Source organism: Trichomycterus rosablanca, chromosome 19, assembly GCF_030014385.1.
Source record: "Trichomycterus rosablanca isolate fTriRos1 chromosome 19, fTriRos1.hap1, whole genome shotgun sequence".
In the NCBI taxonomy this organism is placed as follows: Eukaryota; Metazoa; Chordata; class Actinopteri; order Siluriformes; family Trichomycteridae; genus Trichomycterus; species Trichomycterus rosablanca.
The window spans coordinates 27,833,068-27,860,177 of record NC_086006.1 but is presented as its reverse complement, the minus strand read 5'-3'; the positions used below and the strand labels follow the sequence as shown (position 1 = coordinate 27,860,177).

The 27,110-nt window shown below is 44.0% G+C and overlaps 1 protein-coding gene across 1 annotated transcript; it reads left to right on the top strand.

The window, feature by feature from the left end:
* Positions 1–1,505: 1,505 nt before the first annotated feature.
* LOC134333168 (structural maintenance of chromosomes protein 1A) lies at positions 1,506–25,969 on the top strand. The gene is made up of 26 exons (XM_063015026.1): positions 1,506–1,836; positions 3,097–3,285; positions 3,925–4,037; positions 4,251–4,454; positions 5,094–5,332; positions 7,703–7,961; positions 8,048–8,188; positions 8,268–8,350; positions 11,074–11,173; positions 11,273–11,380; positions 12,133–12,318; positions 13,864–14,043; positions 17,498–17,644; positions 18,098–18,235; positions 18,899–19,015; positions 19,349–19,455; positions 20,201–20,342; positions 20,756–20,901; positions 20,988–21,141; positions 21,744–21,854; positions 22,083–22,239; positions 22,400–22,554; positions 24,143–24,294; positions 24,399–24,468; positions 24,617–24,727; positions 24,818–25,969. The coding sequence occupies exons 1-26, from the start codon at positions 1,728–1,730 to the stop codon at positions 24,896–24,898; spliced, it is 3,699 nt and encodes a 1,232-aa protein (XP_062871096.1). The 5' UTR covers positions 1,506–1,727; the 3' UTR covers positions 24,899–25,969.
* The last annotated feature ends 1,141 nt before the right edge of the window (positions 25,970–27,110 follow it).

The window sequence follows — 27,110 nt, the reverse complement described above, 5'->3', positions numbered from 1 at the left end:
TAAACCTGCTTTTTTAACTACGGAGATCTTGTAGGTTTCAATTTTGCAGTTGAAGTATTTAGTGAAAAGGTGAAGAAGGCTTTTGGTCGTCTTTTAAAAATGAGCCTCAATGAGAAGTTTATTCCTCCACCTGGGTGCTAGTGCAGAGAAAAGCCTTGATGCTTGATTTTCTTGAGTCCTGGGCGGTGGATCAAGATGAGCCAGGCATGTGGCTCGAAGGGAACGAGGTGCAGAATGGGGTTTGATGCGTGCTTTAGAAGTCATTCGAAGCTGGTCCATTTTTTGGCTTTGTAGGCTAGCATCACTTTTGGGAATTAAATGTGGGCAACAACAGGAAGTTAGTAGTGTAAAAAAGCATTGATATGGCATTACTTTGGAAGATACATTTATTTTCTAATTAACTTATTCATTCTTTTACTTGTTTGGGTCATTTATGTCGTGTAAAATGCAAAAAACTTGAGTTTATTAGTTATACACCGATCAGCCATAACATTAAAACCACCTCCTTGTTTCTACACTCACTGTCCATGTTATCAGCTCCACTTACCATATAGAAACACTTTGTAGTTCTACAATTACTGACTGTCGTCCATCTGTTTTTCTACATACCCCCAGGAGTAGGTCAGGACCCCCACAGGATCACCACAGAGCAGGTATTATCTAGGTGGTGGATCATTCTCAGCACTGCAGTGACACTGACATGGTGGTGGTGTGTTAGTGTGTGTTGTGCTGGTATGAGTGGATCAGACACAGCAGCGCTGCTGGAGTTTTTAAACACCGTGTCCACTCACTGTCCACTCTATTAGACACTCCTACCTAGTCGGTCCACCTTGTAGATGTAAAGTCAGAGACGATCGCTCATCTATTGCTGCTGTTTGAGTCGGTCATCTTCTAGACCTTCATCAGTGGTCACAGGATGCTGCCCACGGGGCGCTGTTGGCTGGATATTTTTTTGGTCGGTGGACTATTCACAGTCTAGCAGTGACAGTGAGGTGTTTAAAAACTCTGATCCACTCATACCAGCACAACACACACTAACACACCACCACCATGTCAGTGTCACTGCAGTGCTGAGAATAATCCACCACCTAAATAATACCTGCTCTGTGGTGGTCCTGTGGGGGTCCTGACCAACAGAGTGAAATGAGCTAACAAAGCATGTAGAGAAACAGATGGAGTACAGTCAGTAATTGTAGAACTACAAAGTGCTTCTATATGGTAAGTGGAGCTGATAAAATGGACAGTGAGTGTGGAAACCAGGAGGTGGTTTTAATGTTATGGCTGATCGGTGTATACTTTATTATTCTTCATTATTCTTTTTAAGTTTTACATGAGTCTTCGTGGAGAGTCGGCTCCCTATTTTCACTCAAAAGAGTCGACTCAAAGATCCGGCACATGACGGTGGTTGATCCTCAAATCTCGCGAGAATCTGCGATAGCGGGTTTTCAGTAGGCGCGCAGTTGTTGTTATTTTTCTGGCCGCTGCACAAATTGCAGCCGGGCTATTAATTAAAGTAATATTTACCATTAATTTATTGTTAAGAATAAACAACGTTGCAGTTTGTGTTGAATAAGGACACATTTGGTCCTTTTATAAACTGGATTTGTATGCAGACTGTTGCGCTAGTTGGGAGTGTTAGCGCTGGAGCTAACAGGCTAAGCTAACAAGCTAGCTGCATACCGAATCGTTATTTTTGTTTTGAATTCGTGCAACATAGGTGATCTAAAATGGGCTATCTTAAGTTAATCGAGATCGAAAACTTTAAATCGTATAAAGGAAAACAGATTATCGGACCCTTTCAGAAGTTTACTGCTATTATCGGACCGAATGGATCAGGTGAGTGGCCCTGATGCTGGATAACGTAGTAACAGTATTCCGTACACTTTTGGACTCATATTTACTATCACAAGGCAGCACCAGGACACATAAAAAGTGGTCTAAATCGATGTGGTACATTTTACCAGCCTTGTAAGGCCTGCTTTGTCTTATTTCGATCAGCCAAATTGAAAATAATAGCCGATATTAACATTCGTGCTTGATGTCTGGAACGTTGAAAGTTATAACAGTAATCCGTGCACATGTCAGATTTCACTCTGTATAAACTCTAATACAAATTCCTCCCACACTGCAGTTTCATTTCCGTTTCTTCTGTATTTTCACATACGTACTTGCCATTCTATTAAAACAAACAAGAAGAAGCATATTTTCTGTATTGCCTTGCAAATAAGTAACATTACATTTAAACAGTAAAGGTCAGTTATATAGAGCATTGGTACTCAACAGTAGGATCTACAGTTTTGATTATTATGTGCACTATTATTCCACCCCTAACTTCAGTATCTGGTATCTGGAACATGCTTTTAATAAGAAATTTCTGTAACTCAATAAGTTACTGAGTCTTCACCCAGTCTTCTCCTACACAAACTTCCAGCTCGTTGAGGTTTGATGGCTTTCATGCTGCATCTGCTTTCTTTAAGTTCCACTAAATATTTTCTATGGGATTTAAATCTGGAGAATGAGAAGCCACAGATGAAGGCTGGTTATTGAGTCTCTATAGTCTAGATTTTAAGATCATCACTGTTCTGTAGGGGTTGAATAATTGTGATTTTGCGGTATTAAGAAAATATCCTGCTGCTCAAAAGTACATCATTTTGTTTCTTCATTTGCTGCATCATTTAACTGAACAAAACGTAGATAAATCAAACTCTGCAGAAAAGTTTGGAGCTGTAAAAAGGGCATTTTTTGGGAGGGTGGGTAAAATTTTCGATTTTGCACTTGTAAATAGTTACTGTTCTATTTCTCAGCATTTCTTTAAATGTTTAGAAAAGTTCATCAGTTAAGATTTTAAATGACTTGGTGAGTAGTTTGAAGAATAATACTCCTGTCTGAAAAACATTAGTGCGGAATACAGTACATTGGAATTGTGCTCACAGCCCTGTTCCTGCGGCCGGACTTTTACCTGCTAAACATTTGTGACTCCCGGATGGTTTGCGAGCTGTAAGCTTGTAATGTGCTTTACGTTAAAAAACACATCTATGCATTATATTCTAACACGGCCTCACTGGTACACTTGTGCGCTTGTGTTTTTCACTTCAGGCAAGTCGAACCTCATGGACGCCATCAGCTTTGTCCTGGCTGAGAAGACCAGTAACCTGCGTGTGAAAACACTGAAGGACCTCATTCATGGTGCACCTGTGGGTAAACCAGCAGCTAACCGGGCCTACGTCAGCATGGTGTACCAAGAGGACACCGGAGTAGAGCGCTCCTTCACCCGAGTCATTATAGGTATGAACACACGCTAAGTCCGAGCTACAGTATTATCAGACATACAGGGGATCTTCCTGTGATCTTCAGTATATAAAAAAATTTACATTTCTGTTCAGAATGGGGCTCGTATTTTTCCACATTTCCACATTTTTCAGAAGGATGAATATGTGAGGATAACAGGACTGAGTGAAAACCTGGAGACGTGATTAAAACATGGATTTTAACCACATCATTATACATTTCTTACGGAAAATAAATATTAAAAACATAGATGGGATCTGGAGTCACCAAACACTGCAGGAAAAAAGGATTTCTGACAGATTTTACATGTTATATTTTATTGTAGTGTCGTGTTAGAGCGTGGGGACATAAAAAAATACAATTATTTTATTGCTATAGAGTTTTTATGAACGTTTTAAATTATATATCCTAAATTTGCAATTAGATCAATGTCCGTGACACTTTGCTCAATTAAAAAAATGCATTTTAAAGTTAATTTTTATATACATTTACACACTGTCCCAGGGACGGAAATAGCACAGATCCGGCGGAATGGCCCAGATACCGTTTGCTCTGTAGTATATCATGGCTGTATATGAAGTTCAGCTGTATGTTGTTACCTGTTGTTGATTGTTTCTCTCTCTCTGTATGCGTCAGGTGCGTCGTCGGAATATCGCATCAATAACAAAGTGGTGGGGCTGCCGGAGTACAGCGAGGAGCTGGAGAAACTGGGCATTCTCATCAAGGCCAGGAACTTCCTGGTGTTCCAGGTTAGTTCAAAACATTAAAAATAAATTTCGACAAAAAAACCAACATTTTTTAGAAGCATTAAACGTTGCATTTAGCCTAAATGTCTCTCTCATTAATCCTAGGTCATGATAACCTTTCTGGGCCCATAATCTCAGACATTAAGGCGTCTTTGAGCGATAAGGGACTCGATTCATAACATGTTTCATCTCCCCCATCCCACTTCGCTCCTGTAGGGCGCGGTCGAGTCCATCGCCATGAAGAACCCCAAGGAACGAACGGCCCTGTTCGAGGAGATCTCCCGCTCCGGCGAGCTGGCTCAGGAGTACGACCGGCGTAAGAAGGAGATGGTGAAGGCCGAGGAGGACACGCAGTTCAACTACCATCGCAAGAAGAACATCGCCGCTGAGCGCAAAGAGGCCAAGCAGGAGAAAGAAGAGGTAATCTTACACCATGATACGATGCCGTGACGTTGTAGATCCTCATGAATCATTGTAAATTGTTTGTTAGGGATTTAGCTGCTGTTTTAGTTGTGATTGTGTGACGGTAGGTGTGTTTAGCCGCTTCATAAATGCCATTTAAAGCTCCCACATTAGGCTGAAGGACAATTTTACAGTAGTGTGCGACTTATTATTTGGGACACAGCCCACTTCAGCGGCTTTCATTACCTTTGAGCACGTATGACAACACCACACTCTAGCAACACTTGGCTCATGAGGTGGTACCCTGTCTGGCCTTCCCTCTCTCGGACACAGCCTCGGAGACTTCTGTGTTTAGTCCTGTACTTGATGTACTGACTGTAATCTATTCAGTCTTGGAGATAATACTAATTCCCAGTCACTGCTGGCTCCTCTTAGAACCCAAAGCACAGTGAAAAGCACTAACGATTAATAAAAGTAAAGAGAAAAAGCTGCAGTATATCACTTACTGCATCTAATGCTTAAAATCATCCAAGGTTCTTCTGCTCCTACACATCGTTCAGTTTAATAGATTTCATTGATGTAGTACTTTTACGCCCAGGTTGTTCAGCCTTCATTCTTCATTCCTAACGCATCAGCGTCTCTTTCGTTCACGCCCAGGCCGAGCGCTACCAGAGACTGAAGGACGAAGTGGTGCGGGCCAACGTGCAGATGCAGCTCTTCAAGCTCTACCACAACGAGTGCGATATCGACAGGCTGAACCGCGAGCTGGCGCAGCGCAACAAGGAGATCGACAAGGACCGCAAACGCATGGACCGCGTGGAGGAGGAGCTGAAGGACAAGAAAAAAGAGCTGGGCAGGATGATGAGAGAGCAGCAGACCATCGAGAAGGAGATCAAGTGAGTGGGTTAGGAGGCAGCAGAACACTGCGGGGATCTGAGGAGCCACATGTAAACGATCTTACAGGAACACGCGCACACACACACACACACACTGCACACACTCGAACGCCTTTTTCTTTTGGAAGGCTTGTGATTAGTGTAATTAATTTCTCGGATGATGTTGCAGTGCATTCTGGGACTTGTAGTATCGACGGTGTGCGTGCTCTATCTTGTATCTGTACAGCCGCTCGCGCCCCCCCGGGTTGAAGACCCCTGCGTTAAGTAACGCCCACCGATGATGACGCAGCTCGGTTCTCAAAAACTGGTGGAAACGCGCGTCGGTTCTCTACAGAACACCAAGGTTCAGAGAAACCCGAACAGAACCGGTTCAAGAACCAGGTTTTTTTTGGTGGAAAAGGGGTAACGGTGAACAGCTAGTAAACCATTCTGCTACTGTAGCATCAAACTCCGAGGTCCAAGTCTCCAACCCCGTGTGAGGTAGATACACGATTCTCTTCCTCCCTGATTACGGGTCTCGCACCCTACAAAAAAAGCCTCGCGCTTTATGTATCTCGGCCTACTTTCGATTTCATTTACATAATATGCAGAATCGCACGCAAACGTGGTGTCAAAATAACCTTGAGAGCTTGTTGGAATTTCTATACAGTATCGTTATCAGGTGCCAACCCTAAAGCACAAATCTACACTGATCTAGAGAGCTACTCGGAGCATTGCACTGATTGTCATCAAAAAATTTAAAGGCAGAGAGCGCAGGAGGTTTGTAGGCTGTGGCAAAAATGGTGCAACTGCAGTGCTAGGTGGTGCTGAAACTCCTCGGTTCGAAACTCGGCATTGCCACCGCTTGGCTGGGTGCCATCTAGCCGGCATAATTGGCAGGGATGACCGGAACATGTGGGCGGGTTCTTCAAACGCCGTGTAGGGACCCTGATTGGTGGATAAGGGGCGCTTAGGATAGAAAGCGGTTTCGGTAAGGGCTGCGCGCTGGTCGGAGGAGGCGTGAGCAACGATATACCCACCTCAACGGCAATCAGGGATCCCCCAGCAGCAGAAGACAAATTGACTACACTAAATTGGGAGGAAAATGCATAAAATATATTTATAGATATTGCCGTAGTGATTCTCCGTAGTGACCCTCGAAATTGCCGCTTGCAGCCATATCTGATTATTATATTTGACTCCCTCGTGTTTCTGTAGAGAGTTTTAACCTTATTAATGCCACAACGATTAAGTTCAGGGCTTTCATCGGAGTCACAAAGTAAAATACACTAGTTAACTACTGCTGCGATCTAGGGTTAAAATCCCAAGTGGTGCTGTTGGCTGGTCATGGCATCGCCATACAGATGTTATTGTTTAAGAGGGGTTGGGATGGCACCCAGTGATTCCAGGCATCATCAAGCTTTGGTAAAACATGAAATAAAATGAATAATTGGGTATGTTTATAAATGTGAACCAGAAAGATCAATTTGGTGACTGTTGTGTACAAGTTCCAGAATTAAGCAACAAACTAAGCTGTGAAATCGTTGCAACTAGAACAGGCGAGTTATGCCAAGTTCACACTACACGACTTTCTGATTTGTCGGGTCGCTGTACAGTTCACACTACACGACTGAATCTCTTGCACTCGGGAGTCTTTTCAGTGGGTGTGGCTTTTACACTACACGACTGATCGGCGATAGAGGGTTTCACACTACACCATCTATCACCAACTGGAATCGCAGACGAGCTTCTCTGCTCTCCCAAACTATGTTTTTTTTTTTTTTTTTTTTTACAAAAACACACGTGAGAAGTGACGAGGGGTTTAATGACACCACGTCCAAAAATGCACGTCAACAAGTAGCGAGCGATCAAAGTTTGTGCGCTGACGTGATGAAATCAAGGAGGAAAAATAAATGAATCTGAGTGGATTTGGCAACACGAGCAGCACGGATCGTTCTGTAGTGAGTTGGAGGTTAATAAATATTTTTGCAATGTCGAACGATCAGGTCAGAAATACTGTAAAGCTCGTGTGTGTGTGCCGATGTATTCTGATATAAACTATATTATCCCCCCGTCCCACCTGTTTACACTCCTCTCCTGCGTTTCCCCTCGCACCGTATCCTGCGTTCTCATTGGCTGTTCGACATAGCACTCACTGCCAGTCGCACATCTCAGATCAGATATCTGACGTGTTAGAAATCTCGATCCGGTCGCCGAGCGGTCGCCGAGCCGGTCGGATCGAGTTGTTGGATGGTTCACACTTAGCGATCGAGAGCCGAGTTTTGATCGCCGAGCGACCGCCGAGCGAAAATCAGGGCAAAAATCGTGTAGTGTGAACCAGGCATTAAAAATCCTAGTTGAGAATGTAACGTGCGTCACCTCCACCCTCAGGGAGAAGGACGCCGAGCTGAACCAGAAGAGGCCGCAGTACATCAAGGCGAAGGAGAACACCGCTCACAAAATCAAGAAGCTGGAAGCTGCCCGGAAATCCCTGCAGAACGCCCAGAAGTGCTACAAGAAGCGCAAGGCGGACATGGACGAGCTGGAGCGTGAGCAGAAAGCCGTGGCGCTGGCCAGGCAGGAGTTTGAGGAGCGCATGGAAGAGGAGGCGCAGAGCCAGGGCCAGGATCTCCAGCTTGAGGAGAATCAGGTATACCCAAAAGTGGTTCCGATGACCCGGCTGATCGTATTGAGACGGACGTGTGTTTAAAATGATTCTACTCGCTCTCCTCTCAGGTCAAAGCGTATCACCGGCTGAAGGAGGAGGCCAGCAAGCGAGCGGCTACTCTGGCCCAGGAGGCCGAGAAGTTCAACCGCGACCAGAAGGCGGATCAGGATCGGCTGGACCTGGAGGAGAGGAAGAAAGTGGAGACCGAGGTACTGAGAAGGAAGCGCAGGAAGGGTTTGTGTTGAAGTTAATGCGGCGTGTCTCATCCTGGACGTTGTGGGTCTGCAGGCCAAGATCAAGCAGAAGATCAGAGAGATCGAGGAGAACCAGAAGCGCATTGAGAAGCTGGAGGACTACATCACCACCAGCAGGTAAACACTCAACCTTCTTCAGCGAGGATCATATTCATATAACGTATGTTTCTTATTTTCAATAGCTACTGCATACCGATCAGGGTCTAAGTGGGTAGAGCTTTGGGTTGATCAATCCGGATGTTTTGGTACCATACAGTGGCTGACTGTGCACTCTAACTGTACTGTGCACATGCCCTGGTTTAATGATTAATGGCAGTTGTAGCCTAGCATTTAAGGTACTGGACTAGTAATCTAAAGGTTGCTGGTTCAAGCCCCACCACTGCCAGGTTGTCACTGTTGGGCCCTTGAGCAAGGCCCTTAACCCTCAATTGCTTAGACAGAATACTGTCACAGTGTTGTAAGTTGCTGCAAAAATGTCAAAGTATTGTTATTGTTAATACTATTACTATTATTAATATTGTTATTACTATTATAATTGCTATTTTGATATTACTATACTTATATTTTCTACTATTATTGGTAATATTATTACGTTTAGTGCAGTTATTATTAGGGATGTAACGATGCACCAATACACAGTTAAAAATCGATGCATTTTTGCCACGATTTAAATCGATAATTGAAGTAAAATGAATCGAGATTCACTTTAAACAGCGAAGGCCACGTGCGCCAGCCACCTCGCCTGGTTGCCAAATCCAGCTTTATCCAAAATGGGTGAAAATTCAAAGGTTGCGGCGGTGATTTATGCCCAACTTGGCAACCCTAGACCTACACAGTTCTTGAAAAAAGGCGACCGCAGGTGAAGATGTGGAACTTGAGGATGCCCCCTTCTTTCCCAAATCGGAAGTGTGGTTTCCTCAAGACCGAAAATGAAAAAAGATAATGGACAAAACGACAGGATACTGAACTACACACACAGCGCAACGAACATGATAAACATATAAACCGGCACCACAGTGAGAAGCTCCGGTCACCCCGCGTCAACGAGAATCATTCATAAAAGGGCAAAACCACGTTTACACGAGGTGCGCTGGTATTTTCGTGGCAAAAGATATGAGGCCATGTTCAGTAGTTGACAATGAGAGATTTCGATTGCTGGTTAACACACTGGAGCCTAAATACTGCGTTCCATCACGCCTGCACTTTAGCCATACTGTAATGCCAGGACTTTACTTTACAGCGCTTTACTTTACAGCGCTTTACTTTACAGCGCTTTACTTTACAGCGCTTTACTTTACAGCGCTTTACTTTACAGCACTTTACTTTACAGCACTTTACTTTACAGCACTTTACCAAGCTTGGAAGGAGCACAGGCAAAACCTTAGTTTATTTATTTGAGGTTACTTTCTTTGTTTGTATTATTTATTTATTTATTATATAATGTGGGATTTGTTTTGAAATTTCATTTGTTTTTTACACAAAATGTGAAATGTGAGGGGAAATGTGCAGCATTGTTTTTGGTTTTGTTTTTTATTTAGATAAATAAAAGCTAAGCATACATTATTCTATTTTATTATTATTATTATTATTATTTTTTACCCCTTTTTCTCCCCTTTTAGCGCATCCAATTGTTCAATTAGCATCGTGCTTCCTCTCTGTCTATGCCGAACCCTGCCCTGACGGAGGTGATTGAAGCTAACCCGTATCCCCTCCAAAACACGAGCAGCAGCCAGATGCATCTTTGCCACTTACACATCGACGAGTTTGGCGCCACCTAGCGTTGCATGCGGAGAGACACACCCTAAGGGCACCCTCTCCCATCTCTGTGTAAGCGCCTCCAATCAGCCGACAGAGAGCGCGACCGCATTCTGACAGAGAGAGACCCACATCCGGTTCTTTGTCCCACCCCCCCACATGAGCGACCGGCCAATCGTTGCTCATATAGCCACTCGGCTTCGAACCGGTAAAGCAAGGCTGGATTCGATACCACGCTTCTCAGAATCCAGCCCTGGTTGCAGCGCGTTTCTTTTTACCGCTGCGCCACCTGAGCGGCTTCTATTTTATTTTTTAAAGAGAAATAATAAAAGGAAACTTTGTCATTTGTCTTTAATTTCATTTTGTTTAAAAAAAAATCGGGAAAAAATCGTATCGTGAACTCAGTATCGTGTATCGTATCGTGGGTAGAGTGTATCGTTACATCCCTAGTTATTACTGTAATTGTTGTTATTGTTATCATTACTTGTAATTCTATTATTACTGTTGCTGCTGTTACTATTATCACTATTATCATCCTTAATACATTGCCATAATGTATTGTTTTATTAATGTTACTATTATTATTATTATTATTTTGATTATCACAATTGTTTTTATTATTAGAAGTACTATATCATATCGGTGCCCAGGTAGCACTGCGGGATATTCTGCTAGCACACCAACGCCGAGATTCTGAACTCCCCGCTTCAAAACTCGGCGTTGCCACCGGTGGGTGGGTGGGATCTTCATACGCTGTGTATGGACCCTGATCGGCGGGAGAGACGCCTGTGCAGGATGCGGGGGCGAGAAGAGGAGGGCTGTGCACGTGTCGGAAGAGGCGTGTACAGCGACGTTCTCTCCTCGGATGCAGTCGGGTATCCCTCAGCAGCGGAAGACAAATTACTGAGTCACTTGTTTGCTGTGCAAGTTAAAAAAAAAACCTGTTAGCTCAAACCCTGGAGATCGATCTGCCAACTATTTTGCATTTCTTCGTGCAAATCAAGATTAGAATCTCGGCTGGTTCAATCATACGTCTGCAAACACTGTTTACCTGACCGCCAAACGTTCCCTCCTTCTCTGTACAGGCAGTCTCTGGATGAGCAGAAGAAGCTGGAAGAGGAGCTCACAGAGGAGGTGGAGCAGGCCAAGAGAAGGATTGATGAGATCAACACGGAGCTCAACCAGGTCCTGAACTCTCTCCTGCACGTTCTCAAACGTTCTTATCAGAAATCAGAAGCGTCTTATATCAGATCTTGATGATTTCTTTTTGCTTTTCCGTGGTAGGTGATGGAGCAGTTGGGCGACGCTCGTATCGACCGGCAGGAGAACAGCAGGCAGCAGCGGAAAGCCGAGATCATGGAGAGCATCAAGAGGCTCTACCCTGGTTCAGTGGTGAGACTCCAGGCTGACCAGTTCGACCAGTTGAATTAACCATATAGACAAAAGTATCGGGACACCTGATCACAAGCTTGTCATTACACCCTGTTCCAAAACCACTTGCATTTATATTGAATTGCTCCCTCGTGTCTTTGTAGCTTTGGGTTCATCCACTGTTCTGTGAAGCCTTTTTATAAGATTTTGGAGTATGTCTGTGGGAATGTGTGCGCATTCAGGTGTTGGACAAAAAGACCAAGTTTAATTCATCCCAAAAAGTGTTGAGCTGAAAGAGAAAGGGGACTTCCCCATGCTGTTGGCACAATGTTAAAAGCATATCATTCACCTTATATCTTTTGTATACACTTGTTAGGGACAGTGGGAGCCTAGTGGGTAGAGCATTGGGCTATCGATCGAAAGGTTGAGAGTTCGAATCCCGGCTCTGCCGTGCTGCCACTCTTGGGCCCTTGAGCGAGGCCCTTAACCCTCAATTGCAACTGTAAGTCATTTAAAATAAAAGCATCTGCTAGATGCTGAAACGTTAATGTAAATAACGGATGTGGCAGAAACAACCACAATCAATCGATAGCAGGGGTGTCCACATACTTTTGGCCGTATAGTGTATCAGTATGTATAGATCGTACATGAGACACAGAAATGCCTAAAATGATTTGGGTTTGCCTGTCGGTACTTCAGGTGACCAGTATTTCCATCAGGAATGCACTGCTGGGCGATTTTCATGCGGGTCGAATGTTCTCGTCTCTGTGCAGTACGGCAGGCTCATCGATCTGTGCCAGCCCACTCAGAAGAAGTACCAGATCGCCGTGACCAAAGTACTGGGTAAGAACATGGACGCCATCATCGTGGACTCGGAGAAGACCGGGCGCGACTGCATCCAGTACATCAAAGAGCAGAGAGGAGAACCCGAGACCTTCTTACCCCTCGACTATCTGGAGGTACTTTCCTCAGTTTCGCTCGTTTGCACACACTAGTGAACCTCTACTCACCACATTTCCCAGCCTCCCCTGCACTGCTTTGTTAATACTGTAACTGTTAATACTGTAACTGTTAATACTGTAACTGTTAATACTGTCATTTCATTCACAATATTCACGTTTTCAACAGTTTTGTTTGCCTGTAATTAAAATTGTGGGAATTAATTGTGAAATATAAGGTGGCTGCATTTCCTGTGATGTTTATTCTCTTTCTCTCTTCTCCTTCCCTTCTCCTTCCTTTTCTTTCTCTTCTTCCCCTTCTCTTTCTCATCTTTCTTTCCTTTCTCTTCTTCTTCTCTTTCTCTTCTTTCTTTCCTTTCTCTTCTTCTTCTCTTTCTCTTCTTTCTCGTCTTTCTTTCTCTTCTCTTTTCTTTCTCTTTTTTCTGTCCTTCTCTTTCTCTTCTCCTTCCCTTCTCATTCCTTTTCTTTCTCTTCTTCCCCTTCTCTTTCTCGTCTCTTTCTTTCCTTTCTCTTCTTTTTTTCTTTTTCTTCTCTTTCTCTTCTTTCTCGTCTCTTTCTCTTCTTTTCTTCTCTTTTTGTTCTCTTTCTCTTTTCTTCTCCTTCTGGTTTTTCTCTTCTCTTTTTCTTTCTCTTTTCTTCTCCTTCTCTTTCTCTTTTTTTTCTTTCCTGCTCTTTTCTTTCCTTCTCTTTTTCTTCTTTCTCTTCTCTTTCTCGTCTCTTTCTCTTCTTTTTCCTTCTCTGTCTCTTTTTTGTCTTTCCTTCTCTGTCCTTCTCTCTTCTTTCTCTTTTCTTTCCTTCTCTTCTATTTCCCGTTTCTTTCTTCTCGTTCTCTTTCTCTTCTTTTTTTTCTTTTCTCTTCTCTTTCCTTCTCTTTCTCTTCTTTTTCTTTTTCTTTTCTTTCTCGTCTCTTTCTCTTTCCTTCTCTTTCTGTTCTCTCCACCAAAGGCTGCAAATATATAAGAAATGTGTAACTACGTTAGTGACATTTTCTCTACCCTGGTTCAGTGGCGAGACCGGCACGGTGGCTCGGTGGGTAGCACTGTCGCCTCAAGAGAAGGTCCCGGATTCAATCCCCAGGCGTAGTGCTCCGGGTCCTTTCTGTGTGGAGTTTGCATGTTCTCCCCGTGTCTGTGTGGGTTTCCTTCAGGTGCTCCGGTTTCCTCCCACAGTTTGAAAACGTGCAAGTGAGGTGAACTGGAAAATTGTCCATGACGAATAACTACCGTTTCTGTGAATGTAATCAAGTGACATTAAAATCCTAATAAATATATAAAATAAAACACCACATAGACAAAAGTATTGGGACACCTGATCATGAGCATGTCTTTACACCCTGTTCCAAAACCAGACATTTATATTGAATTGTTTTCTCATTTCTTTGTAGCTTTAGTTTCATCCACTGTTCTGTTTCTGACTTTGGAGTATAATCTGGGTTGCAGAAACATCAGCATATCAGGACTGTTTCTGTATGTTTTGCTCAGCGAAAATAAAATCCATACCGTGATGCCAGGCTAATCTCTTCTCACCCACCGTCTCACCCTGCAGGTTAAACCCACGGACGAGAAGCTGCGCGAGCTACGCGGTGCCAAGCTGGTGATCGACGTGATTCGCTACGAGCCTCCGCATATCAAGAAAGCTCTGCAGTACGCCTGTGGAAACGCCCTCGTGTGCGATAACGTGGAGGACGCGCGCAGGATCGCTTTCGGAGGCCCGTACAGACACAAGGTACCAGACTGTGTGTGTTAGATAGATGGAGCACTAGTCTAGTCCGGCTAAATGCACAGATCAGAATTGTCCAGTCTGTCTTTTGTGGATTTAAAAACGTGGGGTAGAAAGATGATCCATGCCTGTGAACTCTAGTGCTGGCGAAAAAGACAAACAGATCCTTGACCAAATCAAACTAAACCTCTCACTGAAAGCCCAAGTAACCCAACTGAACCTTGATTAGATTAGATTAGATTAGATTCAACTTTATTGTCATTGTGCAGAGTACAAGAACAGAGCCAACGAAATGCAGTAGCATCTAACCAGAAGTGCAAGATAGAGATTATTTACATATAATACAGGTAAAGTGACCAGATAAGTGAAATGAAGACACAAGTTAAAGAATATTAAACAGATAATGCTGTTTGTACTGTGTTTAGGTGAATAAAAGTGGCTAAAAAATGGGTAATGAATGAGAATAAAGAAAGTACAGTATAAAGTATAGCAAATATATACAATATACAGTACAGGCCAAAAGTTTGGACACACCTTCTCATTCCTGTGGTTTTTCTTAATTTTTTTAAATTTTCTACATTGTAGATTAATACTAAAGACGTCCAAACTATGAAGGAACACATATGGAATTATGTAGTAAACAAAAAAGTGTTAAACAAACCAGAATATGTTTTATATTTTAGATTCTTCAAAGTAGCCATCTTTTGCTTTAATGACAGATTTGCACACTCTTTGAAATTTTCTCAACCAGCTTTATTAGGTTTCCACCTGGAATGGTTTTCAATGAATGTTTGTGCCTCGTCTAGAGTGAATTTTTGGAATTTGTTGCTTTTTTAATGTGTTTGAGACCATCAGTTGGGTTGTGCAGAGGTAGAGTTGGTAAAATATAAAACATATTCTGGTTTGTTTAACACTTTTTGGTTCACTACATAATTCTTCATAGTTTGGATGTCTTCAGTATTAATCTACAATGTAGAAAATAAAAATAATCAAGAAAAAACATTGAAGAGAAGGTGTGTCCAAACTTTTGACTGCTGTGTCCAAACTTTTGGCCTGTACTGTAGGTAAGGCAAGTTTATTTGTATAGCACCTTTCAAACACAGTGGCAATTCAAAGTGCTTTACATAAGGAAAAATTAAAAGCATTAAAACATTCCTGAGATCTAGAACCTCAGAAAGACTTCTTGCAAACATTTAGTTACAATTAAGAACATGAAATTCAAACGAGAGAGAAAAAATTAAGAACATGAAAAATAAAGGAAATATAGTAAAATATACCCTACAGTTTAGAGCAGCGATTCTCAACTGGTGGGTACACGTTCTGAGCTTGTAAAAAATAAATACATTAAAAAAAAATTTAACAGAGAGAGGCACGCATCAGACGCGCACAGCATTCTCGTTGCCATGGTAACCACCATACCGGTTACCCTTCTCTTTAAATTTGTGATGATGTTCGGAGGCAAGACGGCGAAACGCAAATACGACCCGGAGTATTTGAAATGTGGATTTTCGTTCGTTGAGGACAAACACGGACAGAAACCCCAGTGTGTTATTTGTAATGAAGTGCTGGCACATGAGAGCATGAAACCATCCAAACTAATGCGACGTTTACAAACGCAACATCCCGCACGTAAAGACAAGCCGGTGGAGTTTTTTCAAAGACGACTTCATGAGCTGAAGGTATCACAGAAGTGTCTGACAGCATCTTGCTCCAAACAAGAACATGCGCTCCGGGCGTCTTACCTATCCTTGTGAAAGTGGCTTTTCTACCTTGGTCCAGCTCAAGTCAAAGCAGAGAAACAGGTTGAACACTGAGCATGATCTGAGAGTAACTCTGTCTACTGTCACCCCAGACTTTGAAACTCTGATCAGAAGTAAAGTACATGCCCAACTGTCTCACTGACTTCCACAGAAGACAGGTTAGGTGAAAGCATCTTGTTTTGTAGCCTTATTTATTTTATGCAGTTTTGATATTTAAATTTATTGTAGTAACTTTTATACATGCAGTTGGCATGGTCCTCCTCAGTTTCTTAAAAAAATTGCTCTTAAATTCACTTTGCATGCATATGTATGTTTAAATGTGTTTTTGAAGGCTATTTTTCAAAAATAAATTTGTTTGGTTTGTATTCTATAAAAGTGGGTCGCGACTTAATGACCATGAGAAAATGTGGGTCCCGGGCTGAGACCAGTTGAGAACCCCTGGTTTAGAGAATATAAAATTAAAACAAGAGAGATACACGTTATTATAAGTGATTAATTATACATATTAACAGGAAATTACAGGACTAAATACTAAGACTATCCCACAGACAAAGTAACTTATACTACCGGTCGTCACCAATAGTACAGTGTTCCAGTTCTACTGCGATTTCGTCCATGGTGATATCTCTGTTTTACATAGACAGGCGTCCCAGACGTCTTTACTGTTTATCCTTACACTACGGGTCGGGTGGAATATATACATTATTGCTTGTGCTGGTGTAAATAGTGCAATAGTACCATGTGCAAATTTGCAAATACTGATTTTACACTTGTACCATTTTATCTGTATATACTGTACAATCTAATTATTTTGGACACATGATAAGAACCAATTCGTTAGAAAAATGATGCTTGGAAGGGTTAAAATTAAAAGAGGAAGAGGACAGCCAGCAACAAGAAGCCTGTATAACTAAACAGTAGACAGGATAGTCTGGAGAAACACTATTCACATGATTTGGGATTCAAATGGGACTGGACAGCTGGCCGACTGAATTGTTTACTCAGTAGTCCTATTAAATGTGGGAAGTCTTGCGGTACGTACGGCCAAAACACAGCACAGACGACAGACGACACACTTCCTCTTGTGTTCTGCTGCTCATTTACACTGTGGAGTCACATTATTATGACCACGTCGTACTTTTAACAGCTGCAGTGTGTATCTCATGAAGGAAGTCACTTCCGTGAGCTGGCTTGGTGGGTATATTAGGTGTGGCAGGCACTCTCAACCGATCCATCCTTGCAGATCACGTACGCCCATACATGGGATCTTCCAGCAAGGCGATGTGACACGTCACACGACTAGAAATGTCCCGCATTGGTTGGAAGGGCTTTACCGAGTACTACCCTGACTTGAACCCATCTGACTTGAGCATCTGTGGGAGCACCTTGATTGTAGTGTTGGCTCTATGGATCCTTTTGTGGGTTGCACTGCAGTCTGCATGGCTCCAGATACCTGTGACGACCTACCAGGACCTTATTGAGTCCCTCCCAGCCTGTCTAGCTGTTAGTAGCTATTAGTTAGCTGCTCGTGATCATGTGACTCGACAGTGTATATTACATACATACATCACAGACTCATTTAACACCAAGGGCACAAATTCCCACATGATTCCTGGGCAGCTTTCTTACATTGTTCAGCCACAGTATTTATGATGGGAATTTGTAATGATTCGTTTATTGCTTTTGTTTGTGCCGCTCAGACGGTGGCTCTAGACGGAACACTTTTCCAGAAGTCCGGTGTGATCTCTGGAGGTGCCAGCGATCTGAAGGCCAAAGCCCGGCGCTGGGACGAAAAAGCCGTGGACAAGCTGAAGGACAGGAAAGAAAAACTCACAGACGAGCTGAAGGTGAAACAACATTATTTCCTCGTTTTTGTTTAACTATTTCTAAGCAAAGGAGGAAACCAGACCTGTGACATTCACTGTGCACGAAGAGAACGGTGTCTGACAGTAAAGTGGCATTTTGTGGGCACTTGGGTGGCACAGCGCTAAAACACCACGAGTGCCGAGACCTCGGGCTCTCGAGTTTAAATCTCAGCTGTGCTATCAGTGACTGAAACTGGGTTCCTTGTTGCTGGGGCAATTGCGGCCTCTGCTGACCGGTCTAATTATGGCAGGGCGTGGCCCTTTGCACATGATAATGTGGGGGGGAAAAGAAGCAATCTGCGTGCGTGTCTGAGTGGGGGTGACGGCCTCGGCCCTCCTCGATCGGGGAACGTGACTGCCCCCCCCTTTTATGTCCCCAGAAGTGCTTCGATGATCCACGTCGTCTTCACTAATCGTTCGTTCTTTCATTTCCAGGAGCAAATGAAGGCGAAACGGAAGGAGGCCGAGCTGCGTCAGGTGCAGTCTCAGGCTCACGGGCTCCAGATGAGGCTGAAGTACTCTCAGAGTGACCTGGAACAGACCAAAACTCGCCACCTGTCCTTAAACATGCAGGTAAAGCTCACAAACGTCAGGGGTATCCAAGCTGTTCTGGGCAAAATGACAGCAGAGCCATAGAAACATCATAGCCCACCAGAGATATCGTCTTAAACTAGCCAGTTTTGAATCTCAGCTCTGTTACCGGCATATATGGACAATGATTGTGTGGATTCCTCATGACGTGCAATTACGACCTCTGCTGGCCGATCGATGGAGCTGCGCAGAAACGGGCGATAATGGAGATCGATGTGTGACTCTTTGTGCATGATACGGATCTTTATATGAACCTGCCTGGTGCAGGTGAAGAGAAGTGGTCCTTACTGCACACGTCCTCAGTCTGCAGCAGTATGTAGTCACGTTGTGTCTAACTACACTATTAAAAGTGCACAATATTATGGTGTGGTTTGGGACACAGCCCATTTTAGTCACATTTCCTTGAGCTTTGCTAAAGGATGCAAACGCTGGTTGATAAAATTCGATTTCAGCTCGTTCTAGCTCTAAATAATTCTGTTCCTACTCATCAAGTCGTTATAGTTTGGTCCAGTGATGCCAGTGTCCATTATGATAAATCTACTAACGCAAGTCCTTTTAATATAGCTCGTGCAGGTCATACAGAGGGGGGGGAAGTTTCCTGAGTCACCCGAGCTAATGGATAAAACCCCTTTTTTTTTATTTTAGGAAAAGTCCAAGTTGGAAAGTGAGCTGGCAAACTTTGGCCCACGTATCAACGACATCAAGAGGATCGTTCAGTCACGCGAGAGAGAAATGAAAGAGCTCAAGGACCGCATGAACCTGGTAAGAGAGATGCATCCGTAACTCTATTACATCAATTTTTAACAGTGAACAGATTAAAGATACACGACTAATGACGCACACGGACAATTATGCCTGAAAGAGTTGAAGGTAAAAGTGGAAGAGAACGGCCAGCAATCAGATGGATGGATACAATTAAACGACAGTGATAATGATAATCCAGGGCTGATTATGACAAGAGCTGGAGACGAGGGGGTTAAGGGCCTTCCTCAAGGGCCTACTAGACGTTCTTTTGAACATCCCAGTAGGAAGCCTGAGGATCCGAACGCTGTTCAAACGAGTCACTTAATAATAATGGTTTGTTTGACGTTCCAGGTGGAGGACGAGGTGTTTTTGGATTTCTGTAAGGAAATCGGAGTCAGAAACATCCGAGAGTTCGAGGAGGAAAAAGTAAAAAGGCAGAACGAGATCGCCAAGAAGCGGTAAGTTTCCTGCGTCGTGCGGTCCAGATTATTATGCCTATGCTGGGCGTGCGGGGCATCATGCCAATGTTAGACATAGGGCCCTAATTATAATTGAACTGGTTCTCGATCAGGTGTCCAGTGTTTTTTGGTCCATAATATCGTAATGCAGTTTATTTCAGAGAAATGAATGGAATAAATTAAAGCAATAAGCCACGAGAGGCCGTGCGACGCGAAGCGGAGTGCCTAAAACTTCTTTCCCCGTGCTAAAATCGTAACAGTAACGCACGATCTCTCGTGGCTTATTGCTTTAATTTATTCCATTCATTTCTGGAATAAATTAAAGCAATAAGTGGAATAAATTAAAGCAATCGAGTGGCTTATTGCTTTTATAAAACGGCGGTCAACATAAAATATAATAAATACAACAATGTTTAATTCATAAATGTATTTATTGTGTATAAACTTACGATAAAGCGTTCTTCCGCGACGCAAAATAGTTCGATTAGGGCGAAAATAACATTAACTTTTTCTATTCAGTGGCGTATTAATATGGAATGATGTGAGGCGGTCATAGGTGTGCGTTTATCGGGGATTTTACAACGGCTTCGACCGCGGCTCAGCCAATCAGATTTGAGGACCGGAACTATCCGTTTTATAAATATAGCTTACCGATAGTCAATGTGAAGATCAAAGCGAAGTTACATATAAATGATGTCATTACCGTCAGGCCCAACCGAACTTTGCTCACTTTCTCCTTCCTCAGTTTGGAGTTTGAAACCCAAAAGACTCGCCTGGCGATCCAGTTGGACTACGAGAGGAACCAGCTGAAGGAGGACCAGGATAAAGTCGCCACGTGGGAGCAGACGGTCAAGAAGGACGACAATGAGATCGAAAAGCTGAAGAAGGTAAAGGACTGTGCTCCAGAGCAAACACCCATGTTGCGGATTACACGGATCTGGACACTTGACCATGAATGTTAAAACGGAGCGAGCGGCCTCTGTGTGATCTTTTGGGAAGGCTGACGGGGGTGTCTGTGGGAATTTGTGCTCATTCGGTCCAGAAAGCGTTTGTAAGGCTGGGCACTGATGTCGGCCGAGAAAGCTTCAGTCGGTGTTCCGGGTTTATGCCAGAGCTCAAAATGTCTTTATAGAGCTCGCTCATGCTGGAACAGGAAAGGGCCTTCCCTAAACTGTTGCCGCAAAGTCAGAAGCACATTATTTACTTCATGTAATTCGTTTATTACACCGGATATAAATCTTCCGATATCAGTGCCTGACCTTACTGACCCTTACTGTTTATTTCTCTTTATTTTTAACAGGAGGAACAAAGGCACATGAAGATCATTGATGAAACCATGGCTCAGCTTCAGGATCTGAAGAACCAGCACCTCACCAAGAAGTCAGAGGTCAACGACAAAAACCACGAAATGGAAGAGATCCGCAAGAAGCTCGGCGGCGCCAACAAGTGGGTTTTATTTCTTCGTGCTCCTTTTTGTGTTGTGTTTTCATCCAGGGTTGAATGAATGCATTGATTGAACGTTCGGCTTTCAGGGAGCTGACGCAGCTTCAGAAGGAGGTGACGGCCATCGAGACCAAGCTGGAGCAGAGGCGCAGTGACAGACACAACCTGCTGCAGGCCTGCAAGATGCAGGATATCAAACTCCCTTTCCGGTCAGGAACCATGGACGACATCAGCCAGGAGGAGGTAGGTTTCAGCCTCGGCGCACGAACCTGCATCGGTGTGGAATAAGCGTCAGATCCAGGGTTACAGCTCCACGTGTATCTGTGTTCATCTGGATTCTCCTCCCTGTTTCACTTTTAAACTTGTGTTACAGCTCCAGCTTCTGAGAAATGCTGAGAATCAGAATCAGCTTCTCCCAGAGTCTAAAATAAAGCTTAACGTGGTTTAATGTAGTAAAAGAAGGAGACAGGAGCACTAAACTTCTCTTCATTATTACTGCTCATAAGTTCCTCCACTAATCACATTCCTCACTCGCTGTTTTACTACAGTAAGTCACGTTGGGTTTGTTCGTACGGCCTGGGTCGCTTTTACCGCCTCATATCAAACAGTTCGTCTCATTGGAGGAGCTTTGAAAAACAGCAAACTGGGTCAAAGTTCAAAATAGCCTTTTGTCAGGTTCTGTAATGCCGTCTTACTGTGTGGCGTGCGGCGTGACCTCCTGATTGATCAGACGTGATTGTTGGTTCGACTGCGTCCTCGTTCCTAGCAGTTCTGACCGTGTGCCTAAGTTTTGGTTCCCTTTCTGAATGTAGATGTGAATTATTAATACGTATTTATCCTCGCAGGGGAACTCGCAGGAGGAGAGCATGAGCAGCAGCCAGAAAACGTCCAGCACCGTTTCAGCTAAAGAAGCTCTTATCGAGCTCGACTACAGTTGCCTGTCTGAAGATCTCAAGGTGATTATTTACCTCTACACCAGGTCCTAGACAACATTGTTCCTGTGTGTTACCAATGTATTATTGGTTTGTTGTTAAATGGCAGCATTTAGAGGCATTTACTGACCTCCCCTCCCTCAGACACACCCAACTGTGTATGTGTGGACACCCGGCCAGGTCGGTGGCTCTGCTCTGATCCAGTTATTTTTACCGCTAACGTGTGACTTCAATCTTCTCTGTGTAACGCAGGACGCTCTGTCGGAGGAGGAGATAAAGGCCGAGATGAACAGCCTTCAGCAGAAGCTGAACGAGCAGCAGAGCATCCTTCAGAGGATCAGCGCCCCCAACATGAAAGCCATGGAGAAGCTGGAGAGCGTCAGAGACAAATTCCAGGAGACCAGCGACGGTACGAGCTCCATAAATAACATCTAATAAATACATGCATACATTAGCCTTGTGTGTGTGTGTGTGTGTGTGTGTGTGTGTGTGTGTGTGTGTTAGTCGCTTTATTGTACAGATTATGAATACAGTGAATGTAATTAACGTCTGTTCGTCCGCGTGTGCAGAATTCGAGGCCGCTAGGAAAAGGGCGAAGAAAGCCAAGCAAGCGTTCGAGCAGATCAAGAAGGAGAGGTACGATCGGTTCAACGCCTGCTTCGAATCCGTCGCCACCAACATCGACGAGATCTACAAAGCCCTGTCACGCAACAGCAGCGCTCAGGTGAACACAGCACGCATTCTGGGGTCTGTCTGAAAACCTGGTGACCCGACCCCGACCTGCCTCAGTGGAGAGGATTCTAATAAGACATGGAACTCATTGGCAGATTATTTAGACGCTAGGGTTGGGCGATATTGCCGATTTTCATACCGTCTTCAAAAAATACCACGGTATTGGTGCGTAGGGGGAGGGGGCGTGTCTGTCTGGTAGTGATGGGGCGTTCACGAACGATCCGATTCTATTGAACGGCTCTTTGAAATGAACTAAAGGAACCCGAGTCGCGCCTCTGGGAGCTGTTATATAGGGTGTGTTCGAAAAGCTAGGGAGCTCTCTACATATATTTTTATTTTATAATGACTGATTAATTCCGTCTACTGATGCGAAGCGGAGCGAGTGAAATACAGCCGATTAGAAGTGCGCAGTTATCACGGGGAGCGACACACACACACACACACACACACACACACACACAGATAAAGAGAGCGCTAGTAGTATTATGACAAATAATTGAGAAAAAACTCGTTTAATGATGTTAAATCTGATTGGTTCATGGCGTGTATGTTTTAAAGCAGAAACAAACACAGGCACAAACACATCTCTGCACAAGAGAGGATTTTTATGAAACTTAATGCAATGCAACCAGTCTGTCTCTTTCCTGTAGTTTCCTTTTAAAATCAATCTTTTTTCTCATTGAAGTGTTGTTTGAATTATGTCTACATTTAAGGCAAGGTAGCGAAATGTTCATGATCGTTCATCATCGATATTAATATCGGGGCTGTCTTATACTAAGCTAACAGTTAGCATTTTGCCATTCAAACCAATGGGATGGGATAGCACAGTGCGCCAGCATGTCAACTCTCAAGCTCGATTTTGCAAATAAAAACACGTGCAAGTTTATACGAGTTCAATAATCATCAATAATCATTTATTTACGTTTGAAAATAATTCCGTTTCTCCGCACCGTCAGCCATGTTTTAAGCCGAGGACGCTTCCGATGCTCACTCGTTCTTGAAATGTTAAGATACGGAACTACAGCTTATTAAGGCGTCTAAGGTTTCAAACAGCCTCCTTCTCGGGAGCGCGCGTAGGATGTCGCTAGTTTTTGTGTTATCACCTCGGTGATCACCTCCACAACCAATCAGCGAGCTCCAACCGCCTACCCCTCCCACACTGTGGATGCGCGCATGTCCTAAAGTCTCAGTTTTTAAGGTAAACCCGAAGCAGAAATTTGGCGCTTCATCATTTTTAAATACCGCGGTACACCGTAATACCGTCATACCGCCCAACCCTATTAGACGCTCTACTTAGACAGAGATTACGCTGATTATGTCAAACCTCTAGAACTGTCCCTGACGAGCCCCAATTTACAGATAAACGACACTTGTGCACCTTTATACAGATTAAACATCAGTAAGAATTTATGGGTCGGTAGGGTTCCTGATGCTTTGCTGTCTGATTGAGGTGGATACATGAGTGGATGATGATGATGATCACATGAGGCAGAGGGGGTTGCTAGGCTGCACTAGAATTGGGTGACGGATGATCCAACTGTAAGAACGTGAGTTAAATCTGCTCCGTTATCTGATGGCAGGCTTTTCTGGGACCGGAGAACCCCGAGGAACCGTACCTGGATGGCATCAACTATAACTGTGTGGCCCCGGGGAAACGTTTCAGGCCCATGGATAATTTATCCGGAGGGGAGAAAACCGTAGCCGCTCTCGCTCTGCTCTTCGCCATCCACAGGTGAGAGAACAGGTTCAGGTAAACGCACGCGCACAGGTGTATTTCCTAACGAGTACTGTGATGCCCTAACGTCCGGCGCTGGTTTCCTGTCTTCGGTTTTCCAGCTACAAACCTGCTCCGTTCTTCGTCCTTGATGAGATCGATGCAGCCTTGGACAACACCAACATTGGGAAGGTGGGTACAAAATGAGGTCCATCCTTATAGTGTATAGTGACAATAACTATGCAAATTAGGAGTGAAGCCAAGTGGTCAACACCAATAGATCGTAGCAGCGACGTTGGTGTGAACGCAGGGTGATGGATGAACGTTCTCTGTTCTCTAGGTGGCCAACTACATCAAGGATCAGTCGGTCCAGAACTTCCAGGCCATCGTCATCTCTCTGAAAGAAGAGTTCTACACCAAGGCCGACTCGCTCATCGGAGTTTATCCCGAGGTAAACCTTAGTTTCCCAATTTCGTCCTGTCAGAATGTTTGAATATTGAAGCGTCGGTCATTTAATTGTTGTTTTTTAATCTGCTTGCAGCAAGGAGACTGTGTTATCAGTAAAGTCCTGACCTTCGACCTGTCTCAGTATCCAGACGCGAATCCCAACCCTAACGAGTGATTCCGACCCCCACGTGTCCGAATCGTCCGGCGTTTCTGGTTGTTGTTTTTTTATTCCACGTCGGCTCGTTGTGTTTAGACTGTATTTGATATGTCGTGTAGGATCGTTTCACAGCTCTTCTGCTTTTATCGAGTTTTCTTTTCTTCTTTTTTTTTTAAAAATCTATAAAGAATTGTGTTTTTTCACCTTTCCACCTCTCGATGGAGGAGAGCAGAGGCTGCCCAGACCCCAAGAAACCCACTGAACCCACTTTTTCTTTCCCCATATATCAGGGGCATTCATGACTCCCTCCAGCTACAGACACACAGCCTGTCTGGCTGATATCAGAGCTGAGATTCAAACTCGAGACCTCGAGACCTCAGCACTGGTGGAAGAGTTGTCGTTATGCTTCCTCTCTACTGGTGCCGACCCCCTTTCCTCGATTGAGGCGTGGCGAACTGACACGCCCCCTCCGACGCGTGTGCGGTACCCGACTGCATCTTTTCACCCGGACGAAGCGAGCTCATACGCGGATCAGCTTCGTGTACGGAGAGCCACACCCTGATCCAATGCATCATCCAGCAGAGGTCGCTATTGCATCGGTCATGAGCTCCCTATTCAGCTCCCACCCTGTACGAACAACAGCCAATCATTGTCCGTGTAGCTGCCCAGCCCAGCCGGACGGCAGAGCCGAGATCCGAACCGACGAGTTCGATATGTGCCAGCGTCAGCGTGTTTTGCCGCTCGAGCCGCCGCTTATTCTGTAGACGTTTTCCATTTCAGCGGGTTTATCTCCGTTTTGGTTTTGTATTCGGGTCCAACACCCCCCCCCCCCGTCCCCCTCTCAGTTCTGCCATCACGTGTGATCATGTGAACATTGTACTGGATTTAAAGCTCTGTGCTGAATTATGTGTAACGTTTTAAATCAGGACGGGTTTTTTTATTTTTTATTTCCAGTCCAGAATTTTTGGTTTTTAGGTTTGTGGCCTCATCAGAATTTTGCTTCATTCCAAAATCTCAGCAATTATTGTTTCCTGTTACACTAAAATGTACGATTATGATGTTTTATGAACAATAAAGTGTTTTCTAGTATTGTGTGTTTATTACATTTTTTTACAATCAGTCGACAGTTTGCTTACGCACTCACTGACCAAAAGTATTTGGACGCCTGACTGTGAGCTTGCTGGACGTCCCATTTCAAAACAAATGGTATTAACATAGAGTGACCTCTCTCAAGACTTCTCACAAGACTTTAATTCATGTCCATGGGAATTTGTGCCCATTTATCTCATTCTATTCCTTTAGTTTCATAACTGGAACAAACTTGTGCTTTAAAACGAATGATTTTTTTTTACTTCCTTCCAATTTAGTCGTATCCAATTTCCTCTACCACCACAGACGCGCGATCTGACCAAGGAGAGACGCAGACTGTCGCACATATACTCACTGGCCCACTTCAAATATACATTTAACCTGGTTGTCGTGTGGCACAGCGGTTAAACACACTTAGCCCATCACCTTATATATCTTAATCTTTCAAGATTGAATCTCACGATTGAATCTTATTGTGCTGTCGACCTGATCGGGTGTCCAACAGGCACAGTTAGATGAATTACGGAGGTCTCTTCATTGCTGCTGCCCTCTGCTGGCTGGTCGGTGCAACTAAATTGGGAGGAAAAGATGAAAATGTGGGTGGCTCGGTGGGTAGCACTGTCGCCTCACGGCAAGAAGGTCCTGGGTTCGATCCCCAGGCGGGGCGGTCCGGGTCTTTTCTGTGTGGAGTTTGCATGTTCTCCCCGTGTCTGCGTGGGTTTCCTCCATGCAGTCAGGTTAACTGGAGACACTGAATTGCCCTATAGGTGAATGTGTGTGTGTGTTCTGCGATGGACTGGCACCCGTCCAGGGTGTTGCTGTGTGCCTTGCGCCCATTGGAAAGCTGGGGTAGGCTAATGACTGCTAGGTTAAATGACTGCATTTAACCTTATTGAAACCCTTGTTTGCTGTGTAGTCTCTTATGCAGCCTTTTTTATGTGTGTTCATTATTTTGGGTTATACAGTATGTGCTATTAATATTTTCTATCAACATTTTCATCTATCTGACAGATACGGGAATATTAATACTGCCTGTAGTGTATTAACTTCTCTCAATCACACACACACACACACACACAGCTGATGCTCCAGCCAGAATGTGCCGTGCCAAGAACATTATTCACAGAAAGTCTTGGCTTTT

Coding starts and splice junctions, on each gene's coding strand:
- LOC134333168 (XM_063015026.1), top strand. CDS start 1,728: ATGGGCTATCTTAAGTTAATCGAGATCGAAAACTTTAAATCGTATAAA. Junction 5,333..7,702: donor ACCATCGAGAAGGAGATCAA/GTGAGTGGGTTA, acceptor CTCCACCCTCAG/GGAGAAGGACGCCGAGCTGA. Junction 24,728..24,817: donor TCATCGGAGTTTATCCCGAG/GTAAACCTTAGT, acceptor ATCTGCTTGCAG/CAAGGAGACTGTGTTATCAG.